The sequence below is a fragment of the Oncorhynchus keta genome, chromosome 20, assembly GCF_023373465.1.
Source record: "Oncorhynchus keta strain PuntledgeMale-10-30-2019 chromosome 20, Oket_V2, whole genome shotgun sequence".
In the NCBI taxonomy this organism is placed as follows: Eukaryota; Metazoa; Chordata; class Actinopteri; order Salmoniformes; family Salmonidae; genus Oncorhynchus; species Oncorhynchus keta.
Genome location: NC_068440.1, coordinates 7315179 through 7332876, shown reverse-complemented (window position 1 = coordinate 7332876; position 17698 = coordinate 7315179). Strand labels below are relative to the sequence as shown.

At 49.2% G+C, this 17698-nt stretch overlaps 1 protein-coding gene across 10 annotated transcripts in view; it reads right to left on the bottom strand.

Moving 5' to 3' along the window:
• The window catches only part of LOC118398941 (microtubule-actin cross-linking factor 1-like), a 144567-nt gene that overhangs the window by 112912 nt on the left and 13957 nt on the right, over positions 1–17698 (bottom strand). For all 10 annotated transcript variants that reach the window (XM_052471960.1, XM_052471951.1, XM_052471954.1 and 7 more), the window contains exons 5-17: positions 14242–14361; positions 13762–13857; positions 12839–12966; positions 11678–11771; positions 9309–9463; positions 8611–8914; positions 8364–8492; positions 8074–8151; positions 7565–7726; positions 7344–7448; positions 6508–6603; positions 6066–6191; positions 1386–1538 (exon numbers count right to left, since the gene is read on the bottom strand). In XM_052471960.1, coding sequence (XP_052327920.1) covers positions 1386–1538; positions 6066–6191; positions 6508–6603; positions 7344–7448; positions 7565–7726; positions 8074–8151; positions 8364–8492; positions 8611–8914; positions 9309–9463; positions 11678–11771; positions 12839–12966; positions 13762–13857; positions 14242–14361 — 1746 coding nt within the window. The remainder of the gene's footprint in view (positions 1–1385; positions 1539–6065; positions 6192–6507; positions 6604–7343; positions 7449–7564; positions 7727–8073; positions 8152–8363; positions 8493–8610; positions 8915–9308; positions 9464–11677; positions 11772–12838; positions 12967–13761; positions 13858–14241; positions 14362–17698) is intronic.

Sequence of the window (17698 nt, the reverse complement as noted above, 5' to 3'; positions counted from 1 at the left end):
GAGCGCTGAGGTGAGAGAAGGTGAACATCGGCAGTAATACCTGAGCGTTAGCCTTGACAGCCCAGCGGACACACGAGAAGAAGGGAGAGAGAGGGAGAGACAGAGGAGTGAAAGATGGAGGGTAGGAAGGGGAAACAGAAGGATGGAGAAGACATAAGAGAGGGGAGAGAAATATTATTTTGCGATCGTGTCATGAAGACCTTGTCCGTGTCATGTGTGTTTACCGTACTTTGAAGTGGCCTGTAGTTGGTGTCAATGGAAAAGTGTGTGTGTGTGTGTGTGTGTCTAGTAGTCACAGATGAAGGAAAGGAGAACAGAGGAAGCCACTCATGACTATTGAGAAGCACCCCTGCAGTAATCACTGCACCTCCACCAGACCAGAATGTAATGATACCTCGCACACGCCTTACTGTGGTCAAACCGTCCCAGTCCCAGAGAGAGTCACACAGCAAGACTAAAATAGCTGTGTCCGAAGCCACCCCCTGTCCCTAAGCAATACAACAGGAGTGGTAATGCAGATTGTGATTTTTGCCTGAGTCTGCACAAGTGGGAGAAATTCATCATTCCTTGCGTTTAGCTTCTCTGCTAGCGTCGCGCAGCACTTTGGGCCTGGTTGGAGACATGCGTCGCATGTTAATGTGAGTGCGAGGTGAGTGGGGCGTCAGTGGCCAAAAGGTATTGCCTTCTCCTGAATCATTACTGGACTTTGGAGTGGCTACCGTGGGCTCTTTAACAAGTGTTTGCTTTCCAGTATGATATAATCCATAATCCAATGTTGCTGTGTTCTTAGCTGAAACATAAATAGATGAAAAAGTTGAGCCATAAAAATTTAAAAAAGAGGCTATTTTAATGTCCCTATGAGTAAGATATGATGGTCAAAAACATGATCACGATTACTCAGGAGAACTGAGCCCACGCTGCCAAAATCTGACCACTTATCCATTCTCAAGCAACATAATAATGTCAAGTGATGTCATTGCAGCCTGGTAGTGCCACGAGACCTCATTTCAAGAGCTCTAACGCAGCACTCTTGCAATCAACACCGTGCATCTAAAACCCTCTGTGGGGGACACAGTTTAAATTCACAGTTGAATAATACATGCTATTGAAGCAACTAAACATGTTTTTTTTAGCTGACAAGTTGACTGGGTCTATAGACCAACAATGGCAGGGTGAAAGCAGTCAATGACGAAAGCTGATCGCTTGAAGATGCACCATATTGGATTGCTAAGGTGTAGGTGGTGCTGAGAAGGGTTGTGCAGGGCAGAGAAGAAGCAATTGGCAGAATGATACAGTTTCTGTTTTCTGTTTTCCTCCGTTTGGTGCCTAATGAACATGACCCTGGTATTGTCACGATAGTGTGGGTGTGGTGAGGGGTGCCGTACCTCTATCTGCCGGTAGTCACAGATGGCGCGGATGGGCGTGGTGCTTCCCAGGGTGCTCTCTGCGCTGCGGGGGCGGAGCTGCACCACAGTCTTGGCCCGGCCCACCAGGCTGGCCACCGAGCTGCGGTACTCAATCAGCTGCTCCTTCTCCTCCTGTGAGGTACAGCCATTGGTCAGTGAGGGTGTCAATCACTTAACCAATCAAATCAGTCAGTCAGTGAAGTGGTAAACCTTTGTGATACTATAGGCCTGCACTGTTACAGTATATGGGAAAATAATTTACATACATATTGATTCCATTGAACTCCACAGTCCCAGAATTGAGAATATACAGAATCTCCTTTCTCAGCTCAATAGCATAGCTACAGAGTCCCATTGGTGATTTTAGCTTACAATCACCAATTGGTGACACTGTAACAATGTTTGCTAGCTAACTCAGATTAGCTAGCAGAAAAGCTCATTCCATCTATTAAACATTCAACCCAGTGGCTTCCCGAGTGGTGTAGTGGTCTAGTCCAGGCTCTGGGTTCGAGTCCAGGCTCTGGGTTCGAGTCCAGGCTCTGTTGCAGCCGGCCGTGACCTGGAGACCCATGGGGTGGCGCACAATTGGCCCAGCGTCGTCCGGGTTAGTGGAGGGTTTGGCTATCCACCCCCCCCCCCTCCATATATCCCATCGCGCCCTAGCAGTGCACGCTGACACGATCGCCAGGTGTACGGTGTTTCCTCCGACACATTGGTGCGGCTGGCTTCCGGGTTAAGTGGGCATTGTGTCAAGAAGCAGTGCGACTGGGTTGTGTTTCGGAGGACGCACAGCACAACAGTCGCCTCTCCCGAGTCCGTACGGGAGTTGCAGCGATGAGACAAGACTAACTAACAATTGGATATCACAAAATTGGGGAGAAAAAGGAGTAAAAACGTTAAATTAAATATAAATAAATGAACATTCAACCCAGTATTAGCTTAACTGCTCATATTGACATGTAGAAATACATTTATATGGACTCATTTCCTGACAGAAAGCTTCATTATCTCAATCTCTTCATTAAGAGACTATCATGGACACTCTTACTGACAGTTGTGACTGCTTTGCGTGATGTATTGTTGTCTCTACCTTCTTGCCCTTTGTGCTGTTGTCTGTGCCCAATAATGATTGTACATGTGTTGTCATATATAGCTTTTAGAGGTGAAAGAAACACACACCTATTTAGGCGAGGTGCTGGGTAGAATACTTGAAAAATGTAAGGAGAGCTCAGATACAATAACTGAATAATCTAATATCCCCAACGTTTCGACAGACAAGCTGTCTTCATCATGTCTTCAGCTGTCTTCAATCCAGGCAGCCTCTCATTTGAACAACAAATTGTCGAGGTCACCCCCTCTCCTAGGGAGGGTGACATGTTCGATGCCGATATGACGTAGGGACCAAATCGAGTGGTCTGCTTCCAAAAAGTGCGCCGCAACTGGATAAGTCGAGTTGTTGCACCGAATGGCGCTACGATGCTCCGAGATTTGTACTTTCAATTCACGCTTTGTTTTACCCACATCAATATTTACCACAAGGACAAGTTCTAAGATAAATAACTGCCTTAGTGGAGCACGTGAAGACACCTTTGATTGGGATCTGTTTCCCTGTTTGGGGGTGTTGCTGCCTTGCTATGTTGTTGTCTTAGGTCTCACGTCTCTCTTGTCGTGGTGTGTATTTTGTCCTATATTTAATGTATTTTTTTAATCCCAACACCCATCCTCGCAAGAGGACTTCTGCCTTTTTTTTTTTTTTTTTTTACCTCGATTTAACTAGAACAAATTCTTATTTACAATGACGGCCTAGGAACAGTGGGTTAACTGCCTTGTTCAGGGGCAGAACGACAGATTTTTACCTTGTCAGCTCAGGGATTCGATCTAGCAACCTTCCGGTTACTGGCCCAACGCTCTAACCACTAGGCTACCTGCCACCCCCTTTTGGTAGGCCGTCATTGTAAATAAGAATATGCTCTTAACCGACTTGCCTAGTTAAATAAAGTTTTCAATAAAAATACAAAATTGAGGTTTAATAGAGGCTTAAACCGAGCTAAGGGCCAGAGTGAGGGAAGCGCTAATATGATTTGCCCTTCAGACCTTCAACTAACATTGAAATAGCATTAGCAACGGGTTAGCGCTATTAGGAGGTGGACCATGAGTCAAGAGGCCAATATGGAAAACAAAATGGTGGAGGAGGGAAAGAAACAGCCACTTCAGATACATTTTGGGATATAGCCATTACTTATCCATTGATATAGCCATTACTTATCCATTGATATAGCCATCACTTATCCATTGATATAGCCATTACTTATCCATTGATATAGCCATTACTTATCCATTGATATAGCCATTACTTATCCATTGATATAGCCATTACTTATCCATTGATATAGCCATTACTTATCCATTGATATAGCCATTACTTATCCATTGATATAGCCATTACCTATCCATTGATATAGCCATTACTTATCCATTGATATAGCCATTACTTATCCATTGATATAGCCATTACTTATCCATTGATATAGCCATTACTTATCCATTGATATAGCCATTACTTATCCATTGACATAGCCATTACTTATCCATTGATATAGCCATTACTTATCCATTGATATAGCCATTACTTATCCATTGATATAGCCATTACTTATCCATTGACATAGCCATTACTTATCCATTGATATAGCCATCACTTATCCATTGATATAGCCATCACTTATCCATTGATATAGCCATTACTTATCCATTGATATAGCCATTACTTATCCATTGATATAGCCATTACTTATCCATTGATATAGCCATTACCTATCCATTGATATGCCATTACTTATCCATTGATATAGCCATTACTTATCCATTGATATAGCCATTACTTATCCATTGATATAGCCATTACTTATCCATTGACATAGCCATTACTTATCCATTGACATAGCCATTACTTATCCATTGACATAGCCATTACTTATCCATTGATATAGCCATTACTTATCCATTGATATAGCCATTACTTATCCATTGACATAGCCATTACTTATCCATTGATATAGCCATTACTTATCCATTGATATAGCCATTACTTATCCATTGATATAGCCATTACTTATCCATTGATATAGCCATTACTTATCCATTGATATAGCCATTACTTATCCATTGATATAGCCATTACCTATCCATTGATATAGCCATTACTTATCCATTGATATAGCCATTACTTATCCATTGATATAGCCATTACTTATCCATTGATATAGCCATTACTTATCCATTGATATAGCCATTACTTATCCATTGATATAGCCATTACTTATCCATTGATATAGCCATTACTTATCCATTGATATAGCCATTACTTATCCATTGACATAGCCATTACTTATCCATTGATATAGCCATTACTTATCCATTGATATAGCCATTACTTATCCATTGATATAGCCATTACTTATCCATTGACATAGCCATTACCTATCCATTGATATAGCCATTACTTATCCATTGTATTATTTGAAAGAATGCATTGTGAAATGAAAGAATGAACTGTGAGTTAAATGGGTAGAGATGTATTTTCATTAGTGCTTTGGTGGTTGTCTTTATGGAATATAGCAAAGGAGGCATCTGTCAAAGTCCTGTTTAATCTCCCCAGTGAGAACACACACACACACACACACACACACACACACACACACACACACACACACACACACACACACACACACACACACACACACACACACACACACACACACACACACACACACTATTGGAAATGTAATCAACCGCCAAATGCTTAATACCCCCCTTCAGAACAAAAACACACATGCTGCCTCAAACTGAGCACAGTGAAGTGCTCAAAATGAGGCGAGCACATATGAAACACTCCGAGACACGCAACAAACACATCTCCATGTATGTATCCTGAGTGGCCATCCATCCCCCCTTCCATATAAACCACGTAATCATACATTCTGTAGGAATGTAAACACGCAGTGCAATTACATTGACTTGTCCAATTATTGTCACGGCCGCTAAGGGCACAACGCCTTTCCCTTCCATGACCGTTTACGTTTAATATCAGTCTATACGCTCGAGTGTCTACACCTCGATCATTCCCCACTAGCCTAGACCTGCGTCAGACAGCCACGCCACCCTCTCATCTCCATATCCAGGGAGGATACGCCCACTGCTCACAGTGCTTAGGCCCGCGGAGTCGTGCCCCGCTCCAAGTGTACCATCTGCTGTGTGTCGGGGCGCATGGTGGTGGCTGTGAATCGGCAGACCAAAGTAGATTAGACGGGCCTACGCAGCGTCGATGAGGTAGCTTAAGACTTACAGTCTCAACAGCTAGCCAACGTCTACAGTATTACCATGACATTAGCCTCAGCTAGCCGTAGATAATGTCACGGAGCGAGTCAGAAGTGTCAAGGTGACGTAGCTTATTAGCGTAAAATGTGGATCAGCTATAATCTCGTGCCTAAGCTTTTCACTGGCAAATACCTGAATGATTAGAGCAAACGAGCCGTTAGGCTACAGAATTAGCAGGAGTTGAGGTGTTTTGACAAATTAGTGGGGGCGCATTTGAAGGTTTGGTCCAACAACATTTGAGCGGACTAACAGTCTAGAGAACAACAAGGTCAACCAACGTACCATAGAGTCTTGCAGCAGGTCCTCCAGCTTGCCCAGCCTGCTGCTCTTGTCACAGGTGTACTGCCTCTTTATGGTGTCCTGGAGCTGACGGAGGTACGTCTCGCAGTCCCGTGCGTCACTCACAAACTGACGGGAGGCAATACGAACACAACACACAGAGGTCAGCGTCAGGACTGATATGTAATGCAGATACCAGCTTCCTTAAAGCTCCTTGGAGTCGTCTTTTATTCAGGTTTTAGAAGAAGTCATCGCTTTATACTCCCAATTAAGGGCAAGTCAAAACATAGTAAAATAGACAAATTCATTTCATTTCGATCTGATATGACGGTGTCTATGTGAAAAGCCACAAACGACTGACATTGTAAAGGACCAGATGGGTATTACAGGTATAACGTAACAGTACAAGGTGTGACTTTGTAAAGAGACTTTGTTCAACTCTAACCTGGAAGTAGGTAGTATTGTCTTTGAGATGCTGCTCCACGCACACACACAGCTGGCGTACCCACTGCCACTGGGTCTGCAGCGCTGCACTGTACGCCTGGGGAGAGGGAGGGGGAGGGGGGTGGGGGGGTAAAGGCATCAGCATGCTTCAGTTCGGCTGGCGTCGAGACGTATTCGTCTAAGCGAACCAAACGAGTGTGCTTGCATACTCCCTTAAAATGCCTTTGCTTGGAAAGGGGGGGGGAGTGATTTGTCCATTTTGAGACGCCGTAGCCAGTATACACTTCCTCAAAATAGTCTAAAATAAATCAAGAAATCTGACATTAATTGTGATGTTTTTGCAGAAGAGATCTTCGCCGTGCAATTTTACATCTAACTAAGATGTTTGAAGCAGTAGTTTCCAAAAATGGCATGAAAACGAGTCGTCTCTCATTGACTGACAACAGAGACTGTATTGAAGAATCCCTACTGTTGACCAAACACCAACTAAGGGGCATAGACTTCGACTCCGAACTTCGGCTTGCCTCCAGAAACAAATATGTGTGTGCCCGAACTACCAAAAAAAACCTTCACAAAATGTCATCATAATATTTGCACAAAATCTACCGAACTGTTTCGGCTGGGAAGCTTCCTGGATACACATTTCTCAAGCTCTTTATTTGAATCACAGTCAAGCTCCACAGTCCAAACATAGGGTACAAAATGTACTGACAATCTTATTTTGAGGGGAACATCGATAGCAGCACTGTTTGTACTGATAAGTACCATAGATGGAAAGACAATCTTTATGAAAGGCCATTGAACAGCCTTGATAGCTCTGTTGCTAGGCAACCTCACCTCCACTGTCTGTTTGGCCGGGTGGTTCTCGTGACAGAGCCGGTCAGCTGTTTCCTGCAGCGAGTGCATCACTTCCTGTTTCTCCTCCAGCTCTGACCTCATTTCCTGAGAGAGGATGACAGAGCATTCAGAGGAGCACCCAGGGGAATATCAAAAAAATAAATAAATAAAAATATATTCTCTGTGTGAGTGTGTGCGCACATCTATCCCTGTCCACTCACGGCGTATAGCTCTCTCTTGGCATTGACGTTTGTATTGTTTTGACTCCAGTCGAAGGCCAGTTCCTCCTCTTCTCGCTCGTTGAGCCAGATCAGCTCCTCTGTACATCGACACACAAACGCATGCAGGCTCTCCAGACAGCGCAGACGCCATGACGAGAGTTCCTGTGAAGACAGGGGACGGGAGGAGGAAATGTTACTCGGTGTTAGCTCTATACGTCAACGAAGAGTTTCTAGGTTATTTCAGAGGCACACACATAGACGCGCGCCCCTCGCTCTCTCGCTCCCACTCCCCAGTCAACTCCCTGCTGTGTGGTAGAAGCAGGTGCTTCTACCAGCTGCACTCGGTCTTTAACGCTCGCTAGTTCCTCTGAGCCTTCAGCAAGCGCTGTCACACCCTGATGGGATTAACGGAGAATGTGGGCGCACTGGGGTGCACACACACACACACACCCCCTACACACAATCCGACGCGCACACATTCACAGGCTAAAAAAAGTCCTCCCCCTCACCAGTAGTTTGCAGTATAGATGCTCTAGCTTGGCCAGAGTGTCAGAATAACTGCTCCTGAAGTTCGGAGAGACTTTGGTCTGAGGAGAAAGAGATATGAAAAGCTTAGTAAAACATTATCTGGTCCTCTCGACTAGGTTTGTGACTGCCATGTTGTTATCTACTTATCTACTGCATACGCCCAGGCCTATTCAATGTCTGTTAATGTCCACTTACAGTATGTGTATCAGTATGTACAGTAGATCTCCAAGTGCCTAAGAATGTGTTTTAGAATCTATTAGTGTGTGTGTACCTCGTAGTTGCGGGCCTCCTTCAGGCTGTGCAGGAGCTCCTCCACGGCAGTGTGGACGTTCTGGTGGTCCTGGAGGTTCTGCTCTACAGAGGGCAGGTCCGCCCCCCACTCGGCACGCTCCAGCACGTCCTGACGTACGCACAATCAGTTCTACTCATCCATCCCCTTTCCCGTCCATCCATCCCTCCCTCCCGCCCTGCCCAGCCTCCCCAGCTCCCTCCCTCCACCTAACCCCCTTCTTTCTTACCTGCGTCTCCTCCACCCATCCCAGGAGCTCATAGATGAACCGGAGACTTCCTTCGTCCTCCGAGGACGACATGGCCACCAGCTGAGAGCGGGACATGGGTCTCCTGAGCAACGCCGCCCCCATCGCCCCCACCACGCCCACTGCCCCCAGCAGGGTCTGGGCCCCCGTGGACAGGGAGAGACCACTGTCGCTCCCCCGCGGGGCCGTCCGGTCTCCCCCCGTCACCGGGGAGAAGTGGCCCTTCCTGTAGACGCTGGAGCACTGGAGCCGGAGAGAGACCAGCTCCTCGTGGAGACAGGACGCTCTGTGGAGGAGGGGAACAAACGTGTTAAAAGGGGACTTCAAAAAGACGCACCTTTTTCCTGTGACACACAGAACACACACACGCGGTCAAGCTACGCTTCAGACGAGGCACAACAGTGGATCGGCCACGACTCGACATTGGGCCTCCGCTGTTGCTCCACAGAACATATCTTTTGTCAAAACACAGCACCGTTCTGGTGTCACATTTACAGAGATGCAGTGTAACCAAGTCAAATTGATATGCCATTGGGCAGGCGCTTTAATCAAAAGTGATGTACGGTCAGGCGTGCGTATATTTTTGCCTTCTGAGTAGTCCGGGGAATCGAACTCGCTCTCCTGGCATTGCGAGCGACATGCTCTACCAACGGACCTACACCCCTTCTCCCGCCACTGACCTGAAAGCGAGCTGCTCCACCTGGTAGTACTTCTCGTCTCGGAGGATGTTGAGGTCCAGGTTGAGCTGTCTGATCAGAACCTCACAGTCCTGCAGGTACAAGCCCAGCTCCCTCTCACAACGCACCGCCTCGCCACTCTCCACCAGGGACAGGTCCTGACGGAGGGACGGGGGAGGAGAGAAGAGGGGAAAAAGGGGTACAGGAAGAGGAGATGAGGAGTGGTGTGAACAGCGAGGAAGAAGAGGAGGGGAAAGTAAGAGCGAGGGATAGAGGGGGAGTGGGAGAAAGGAGAGTGATGAGGAAATGAGAGAGAGACCCACTACACCATATTGAAAAAGGCATGTAGCTACCAGGTCTGGGGTTAATTCAAATTGAAGGAAATAATATCTTCTACTCCTCAGTTTATTGAGAAGTCATTGAAAATATATACAGTTTTTTTCACATTTTGAATTGTTAGAGACAGACAGACAGCGAGACAGACAGCGAGACAGACAGCGAGACAGACAGCGAGACAGACAGCCAGCCAGCGAGACAGACAGCCAGCCAGCGAGACAGACAGACAGCCAGCGAGACAGACAGCCAGCCCAGACAGAGACAGCCAGCGAGACAGACCAGCCAGCGAGACAGACAGACAGACAGCCACAGCCAGCCAGCGACAGACAGAGCCAGCCAGCCAGCGAGACAGACAGACAGCCAGCCAGCCAGCGAGACAGACAGACAGCCAGCCAGCCAGCGAGACAGACAGACAGCCAGCCAGCCAGCGAGACAGACAGACAGCCAGCCAGCCAGCGAGACAGACAGACAGCCAGCCAGCCAGCGAGACAGACAGCCAGCCAGCCAGCGAGACAGACAGCCAGCCAGCCAGCGAGACAGACAGCCAGCCAGCCAGCGAGACAGACAGACAGCCAGCCAGCCAGACAGCCAGCCAGCCAGCCAGCCAGCGAGACAGACAGCCAGCCAGCCAGCGAGACAGACAGCCAGCCAGCCAGCGAGACAGACAGCCAGCCAGCCAGCGAGACAGACAGACAGCCAGCCAGCGAGACAGACAGACAGCCAGCCAGACAGACAGACAGCCAGCCAGCAGACAGACAGACAGCCAGCCAGCGAGACAGACAGCCAGCGAGACAGACAGCCAGCCAGCCAGCGAGACAGACAGCCAGCCAGACAGACAGACAGCCAGCCAGCCAGCAGACAGACAGCCAGCCAGCCAGCGAGACAGACAGCCAGCCAGCCAGCGAGACAGACAGCCAGCCAGCCAGCCAGCGAGTCAGACAGCCAGCCAGCCAGCGAGACAGACAGCCAGCCAGCCAGCGAGACAGACAGCCAGCCAGCCAGCGAGACAGACAGCCAGCCAGCCAGCCAGACAGCCAGCCAGCCAGCGAGACAGACAGCCAGCCAGCGAGCCAGCCAGCCAGCGAGCCAGCCAGCCAGCGAGCCAGACAGCCAGCGAGCCAGCCAGCCAGCAGACAGCCAGAGCCAGACAGCCAGCGAGACAGACAGCCAGCGAGACAGACAGCCAGCGAGACAGACAGCCAGCGAGACAGACAGCCAGAGAGACAGACAGCCAGCGAGACAGACAGCCAGCGAGACAGACAGCCAGCGAGACAGACAGCCAGCGAGACAGACAGCCAGCGAGACAGACAGCCAGCGAGACAGACAGCCAGCGAGACAGACAGCCAGCGAGACAGACAGCCAGCGAGACAGACAGCCAGCGAGACAGACAGCCAGCGAGACAGACAGCCAGCGAGACAGACAGCCAGCGAGACAGACAGCCAGCGAGACAGACAGCCAGCGAGACAGACAGCCAGCGAGAGAGACAGCCAGCGAGACAGACAGCCAGCGAGACAGACAGCCAGCGAGACAGACAGCCAGCGAGACAGACAGCCAGCGAGACAGACAGCCAGCGAGACAGACAGCCAGCGAGACAGACAGCCAGCGAGACAGACAGCCAGCGAGACAGACAGCCAGCGAGACAGACAGCCAGCGAGACAGACTACTGGGTGAAATACCAAAGTGTGCCATCACAGCAGCAATATTTGTGACCTGTTGCCACAAGAAAAGGGCAACCAGTGAAGAACAAACACCATTGTGAATAATACAACCCTTATGTTTATTTATTTTCCCTTTTGTACTTTAACTATTGTCACATAATGACATTTGAAATGTCTATTATTTTGGAACTTCTGTGAGTGTTATTTTTTTTTTTTAATTGCTTATTTTTTTTGTTCACTATCTATTTCACTTGCTTCGGCAATGTAAACATATGTTTCCTATGCCAATAAAGCCCCTTCAATTTAAATTGAGACACAGATAAACAGAGACAGAGACAAAGAGAGACAAAGAGAGTGACACAGAACAGCATCACTCACGGCCTGTAGTGTGTTCTTGGCCAGGGTGAGTTTCTCCTCACAATCCAGGGCCATGTTCTGGATTTTATTGGCCATCTGCAGCAATAACTCCAGTCTGGAGGGACACACACACACACACACACACACACACACACACACACACACACACACACACACACACACACACACACACACACACACACACACACACACACACACACTATCAGCTCAGTGTCAACAAGCTCAAAACATTCATTTGGTTTGTCTGAAAAGGAACCCTAAATAGTGCACTACTTTTGACCAGGGCCTGTTCAAAAATAGTGCACTATATAGGGAATAGGGTGTTATGTCATATACAGCCAGTGTCTATGGAATGGGTTTACCGTACAACCATAAAAAAACGACCTAAATGAAAAATAATCTACCAGTTAATGGCGTTAGGCCTCAAAAGCACAGTGGTAGTGTTGTTTCACACTAAAAAGCATCTACAGGGGCCACGTTTTCACAACACAGAAGAGTACAGATCGACGCAAAATAAATCCTGTGTGGAAATGCCTGATCGTAGCGAGACTTCCTGCGTTTCTGTGCAGAGATCTGCACTCCTGCACCACGACCACGCAGCCCCTAAGGGATGTCTATAAGTACAGTGTCGGGGGGGTTAGGTTAGTGTGCTGCATAAGTCTCCACGGTCTCTCTCTATAACTGCCAGTTTAAACTAGCTCGAACAGCTGCAGGTCGGGTTAAAGACGGAATCCGCAGTAGGATGAAACAGCGCCACTGCCACCCCCCCCGTTGTTATGGTTTCTGTTTGCCCCGTTGTTATGGTTTCTGTCTTGCCTGGTATAATCATAACTCAAACACGAGCAGCAGTAAGGGTTAAGGTCAGGGTCATGAAGCGTCTACTGACTCAAACAAAGCAGTAAGGGTTAAAAACCTCTCCGCCGCAGGGCCTCGGTCTCTGACTACTGGTATAATCATAACTCAAACACTGAATATCAGGGTTTTGCCGCAGGGCCTCGGTCTCTAGGTCTACTGGTATAATCATAACTCAAACACTAGCAGCAGTAAGGGTTAAGGTCAGGGTCATGACCTCTCCGCCGCAGGGCCTCGGGTCTCTAGGACTACTGGTATAATCATAACTCAAACACTAGCAGCAGTAAGGGTTAAGGTCAGGGTCATGACCTCTCCACAGCGGGCCTCAGGGCCTTCTCTCTCTCCAGCATCTCCAGGATCAGCTTGCCCCACTCCTCCTCCAGGTCGTTGGGGTGCAGGCCCAGGGGCAGCTTGATGCGCCCAAACTCCATCCATACCTTGGGAAAACAAATATATGTATTGTAGAAGTAAAAATGACACGCCTACATATTTTTTACTCTAACATGCAAAATAATAAAAATACATTTGAAATTCTGAATTTCGTGTACAAAGTACATGACTTGGGAGTGCAAAGGACCCAGATCTGGAAGTATAAATGTTTTGGATGCTTGGGGTTGGGAGTCATCATATGCCATTGATCAGGAGTGTCAGCAGGGCAGTGGTGACATCAGGAGAGTAGAACCGAGGGGCAATGAAAGAGGATCTGATAAAGGAGGAATTATGGTTTGTTGTCTCAAGGCAGTGGCATGGGGTTGAAATGACCGGGTGCAGAGAACAGGGTGTTCGATAACACACACACACACACACACACACACACACACACACACACACACACACACACACACACACACACACACACACACACACACTACCCCTGAGAGACTCATGATGTACAATGCGGACCGCTCGTGGTGGCAGAAACCAGGTCACCTCTTCATATCTCTTTCTCCATCGTCGGCCATTGTTTACGAGTTTCAGTTTTCCAGAAGACTCATGCCAGTCTAACATGCCATAATAGGACTTGATGTTGAAATGAGGCTGTGTCCTCAGGGTAATGGTACTTTAGTATCTGCCTGGGTATGTCGTTCCATCTCTCGGACGGTAAACCGGTGTTCACCGTCAACGTAGGTTTGCAGCTCCTGCTCTCATTTTATAATGCTTGTCGTCATTGAGCGGTCTTAATGAGATTCAGAAATCTAAAGCCTCTCTTTCTTCCCCCCTCCAAAACTTACCTCCAGCAGTTTGTAGAGGTGTTCTACGCGACTCTTCTCCAGCTCCTTGGCAGGGATCTCTGTCTCCTTGAAATGGACGTACTCATTGTAAAGTGCCTGTGGAACAGCGACAGGGTGTTGACAAAAAGGTTAGATGTCAATAACAGACATTTTTTAGATCAAGCAGAAAAGTGTTAATAGTTATCTGGGCCCGAGTAGTAGAGCTGATCTTGGATCTATATAATCCTATTCATTAGGATCTAAACCCGCTAAACTGATCCTAGATCAGCACTCCTACTCAAATGCTTTATAAACATGTATTTAGCATCTTTACCCACATCCTGTCCCCCTCATCCCCCCCATTGCCTCCCTCTCTAACTATCCTTCCTTCTCTTCCATTCTATTCTTACCTTCTCCCCATTTGTATTCTCTTCCCTCCATCACCCTTTCCACCTCCCCCCACTCCCTTCCTTGTCCCCTTCTCTCCCTCCCCCACAGCACCTTGAGCTCCACAGGGTCCAGTGGGAAGTTCTTGTTGGCCATGAGGGCCTTGTGCTGCCGGCTCCACTGGAGCAGCATGGAGAAACGAGAGCGGTACTCTGCCCAGCGGTGGTCCACCTCCTGATAGAGAGAGAGGGGGAAGAGAGAGAGATAGAGAGGGAGGGAGGGTCAGACTGGTTCATTGACAGTCAGCTATCAATATACGTCAATGGCTGACTGCGATCAATGCAGTTCATTATTGGCTCCACAGCTTTGGCAGCATGATGTCACACAGACTGACCAACTGTACATTGACACAGTAACACGGGAACCGCCAGTGTTCATTTGTCAATTAAAAAAATAATAATCACAAACAGGAACGTATTTAGAGACGTTTTACAGTTCTTCCCCCCCCCACCCCACCTATTCCTAACTTAACCTTCAAAGACTATGTGCTGTAGGATGTTGGTACCCTGCCAGGTGCAAATGTGTCTCTCTCGCTCTCCTCACTGAATGACAAATGGATTAACGGGCGATAATTGAGCACCTTACTTCACAGTTGAATTTAAATTAGGCCTAACTGAATGACGAGGGTGAAGAGGCTGATTTAATTTAGAAAGACGATAGTGTAACGATGAGCGTGTGTGTTATGGCCGTTTGTCAGGAGCAAATCATCTGACCACGCTCCTTGGGGGTTGACACCGATCTCCTTTACGTTTTACTACGGGACTGTTTTATTCACTATAAAACTCAATTACATTTACACATTTAAATGCAGTAGGCCTTCAGAATAACACAAAACACATCCTTGACTCTATCCAACGTCATGAGCGGGGAAACAAACGCCGAAACTCATTTCACGCGTAATAAATGACCAGATTAAATTGGCAATAATCTGCTGAGCATATTCCGTTTCTAAGACACTTAACCTTTGTCAAATAACGCACGCAATTCAAGAGGTGCAGCTCTGATTTCCAAATGTCCCTTTTCCCAAGAATATCTGTGCTGTCCATGTCTTCAGCACATGACTACTGGCGCGGCAGCGCTGCTCTGACTGCTAATCAAAAACTGGTATGATCATAAACTTCAAATGTAAATATGCAAACGTGTCGCCAATGGATGAATGGGCAACAGCAACCAGACGAAAGCTGATAATGGTGCTTGTGACTTCACCCAACGATGAGGAAGGGAAAGAGGGTGATTGAATTTAGAACAATAGTGTCATTTTGATGAAGAATTGTGGCCCGGTCTAATCATTTTATTATGAAATGCAGGAAATTGTATATCATCTCCGCTGGGAGAGTCCAATCAGACAGTGAGTGCAACATACAAAGTGTGTAGTTGAAAATGGCAAGCTGAACCAAACGAAGGGACGCTCTGACAGCATTGCAAATGCTTCAGAATTTAGATGAGTTGGAGTCAGATATCAACATTGCTTATGAAGAGTCTTCATCTGATTCTGAGGTTGACTTCGAGCCTCTGCAGAAAAACCTGAACATGGCTAACAGATGGCGAGACGGGACTCTGGGAAGGACGGCGCGGCGAGACGGGACTCTGGGAGGGACGGCGCGGCGAGACGGGACTCTGGGAGGGACGGCGCGGCGAGACGGGACTCTGGGAGGGACGGCGCGGCGAGACGGGACTCTGGGAGGGACGGCGCGGCGAGACGGGACTCTGGGAGGGACGGCGCGGCGAGACGGGACTCTGGGAGGGACGGCGCGGCGAGACGGGACTCTGGGAGGGACGGCGCGGCGAGACGGGACTCTGGGAGGGACGGCGCGGCGAGACGGGACTCTGGGAGGGACGGCGCGGCGAGACGGGACTCTGGGAGGGACGGCGCGGCGAGACGGGACTCTGGGAGGGACGGCGCGGCGAGACGGGACTCTGGGAGGGACGGCGCGGCGAGACGGGACTCTGGGAGGGACGGCGAGGCGAGACGGGACTCTGGGAGGGACGGCGCGGCGAGACGGGACTCTGGGAGGGACGGCGGCGAGACGGGACTCTGGGAGGGACGGCGTGGCGAGACGGGACTCTGGGAGGGACGGCGCGGCGAGACGGGACTCTGGGAGGGACGGCGCGGCGAGACGGGACTCTGGGAGGGACGGCGCGGCGAGACGGGACTCTGGGAGGGACGGCGCGGCGAGACGGGACTCTGGGAGGGACGGCGCGGCGAGACGGGACTCTGGGAGGGACGGCGCGGCGAGACGGGACTCTGGGAGGGACGGCGCGGCGAGACGGGACTCTGGGAAGGACGGCGCGGCGAGACGGGACTCTGGGAAGGACGGCGCGGCGAGACGGGACTCTGGGAAGGACGGCGCGGCGAGACGGGACTCTGGGAAGGACGGCGCGGCGAGACGGGACTCTGGGAAGGACGGCGCGGCGAGACGGGACTCTGGGAAGGACGGCGCGGCGAGACGGGACTCTGGGAAGGACGGCGCGCGAGACGGGACTCTGGGAAGGACGGCGCGGCGAGACGGGACTCTGGGAAGGACGGCGCGGGAGACGGGACTCTGGGAAGGACGGGAGACGGGACTCTGGGAAGGACGGCGCGGCGAGACGGGACTCTGGGAGGGACGGGCGCGGCGAGACGGGACTCTGGGAGGGACGGCGCGCGAGACGGGACTCTGGGAGGGACGCGCGGCGAGACGGGACTCTGGGAGGGACGGCGCGGCGAGACGGGACTCTGGGAGGGACGGCGCAGCGAGACGGGACTCTGGGAGGGACGGCGCGGCGAGACGGGACTCTGGGAGGGACGGCGCGGTTTGGGCAGAAAAGAGTGACGAGTTGATGTGACATGTGGATGTTGCAGCACATCAGACATTGTATGGTTGCCGACGGGCACAGAAAAGGAAACAGAAGGTGGTGTCTATGGAGGAACTCTAAGGATTTATGGCACTCTCTTGTATTTCCCACGGGGCGTTCGGCGGAAAGAGCACGGATGTGGAGCTTTCAGTCTGATAGGTACGGCGGGGGTGACCTTTTCCCAATAGACCACGCCACGCAACCGCTTCAGGGAGATTATGAGACACCAGCGGAAGGTTCACACGAAACAAGGCCCATGAAAACCATGTCCAGTGCAAACGATTAGTTTGTGGGGCTTGTTCACAGAAAGCCCCGAAGCTCTGTGCCGACAGTGGACCCAAAGCAGAAAGACCAGATTGATTCATGCGTAAAGGAACATATATAATGGACCAATACAATCAACAAATGACTGTTTTACATCTTGTCATGAATATATTATCACTAATATTTATTTGCGTAATTCATTCTTTAGAATTGTTCATGCACTGGTGCTTTTGTTTAGGAACACAGCAAATCATTTCACCTGCGCAGAAGAAGCAAAGAAGCTGGACTTTATGAATGACTATAATACAATAATTACTATTACTATTCCAATCTACAAATATAGCTGATTGAATGGATTACACTGTACAATAATGTTATTACTATAAGGGCAATGAAAACAGGCGTTTGGCCT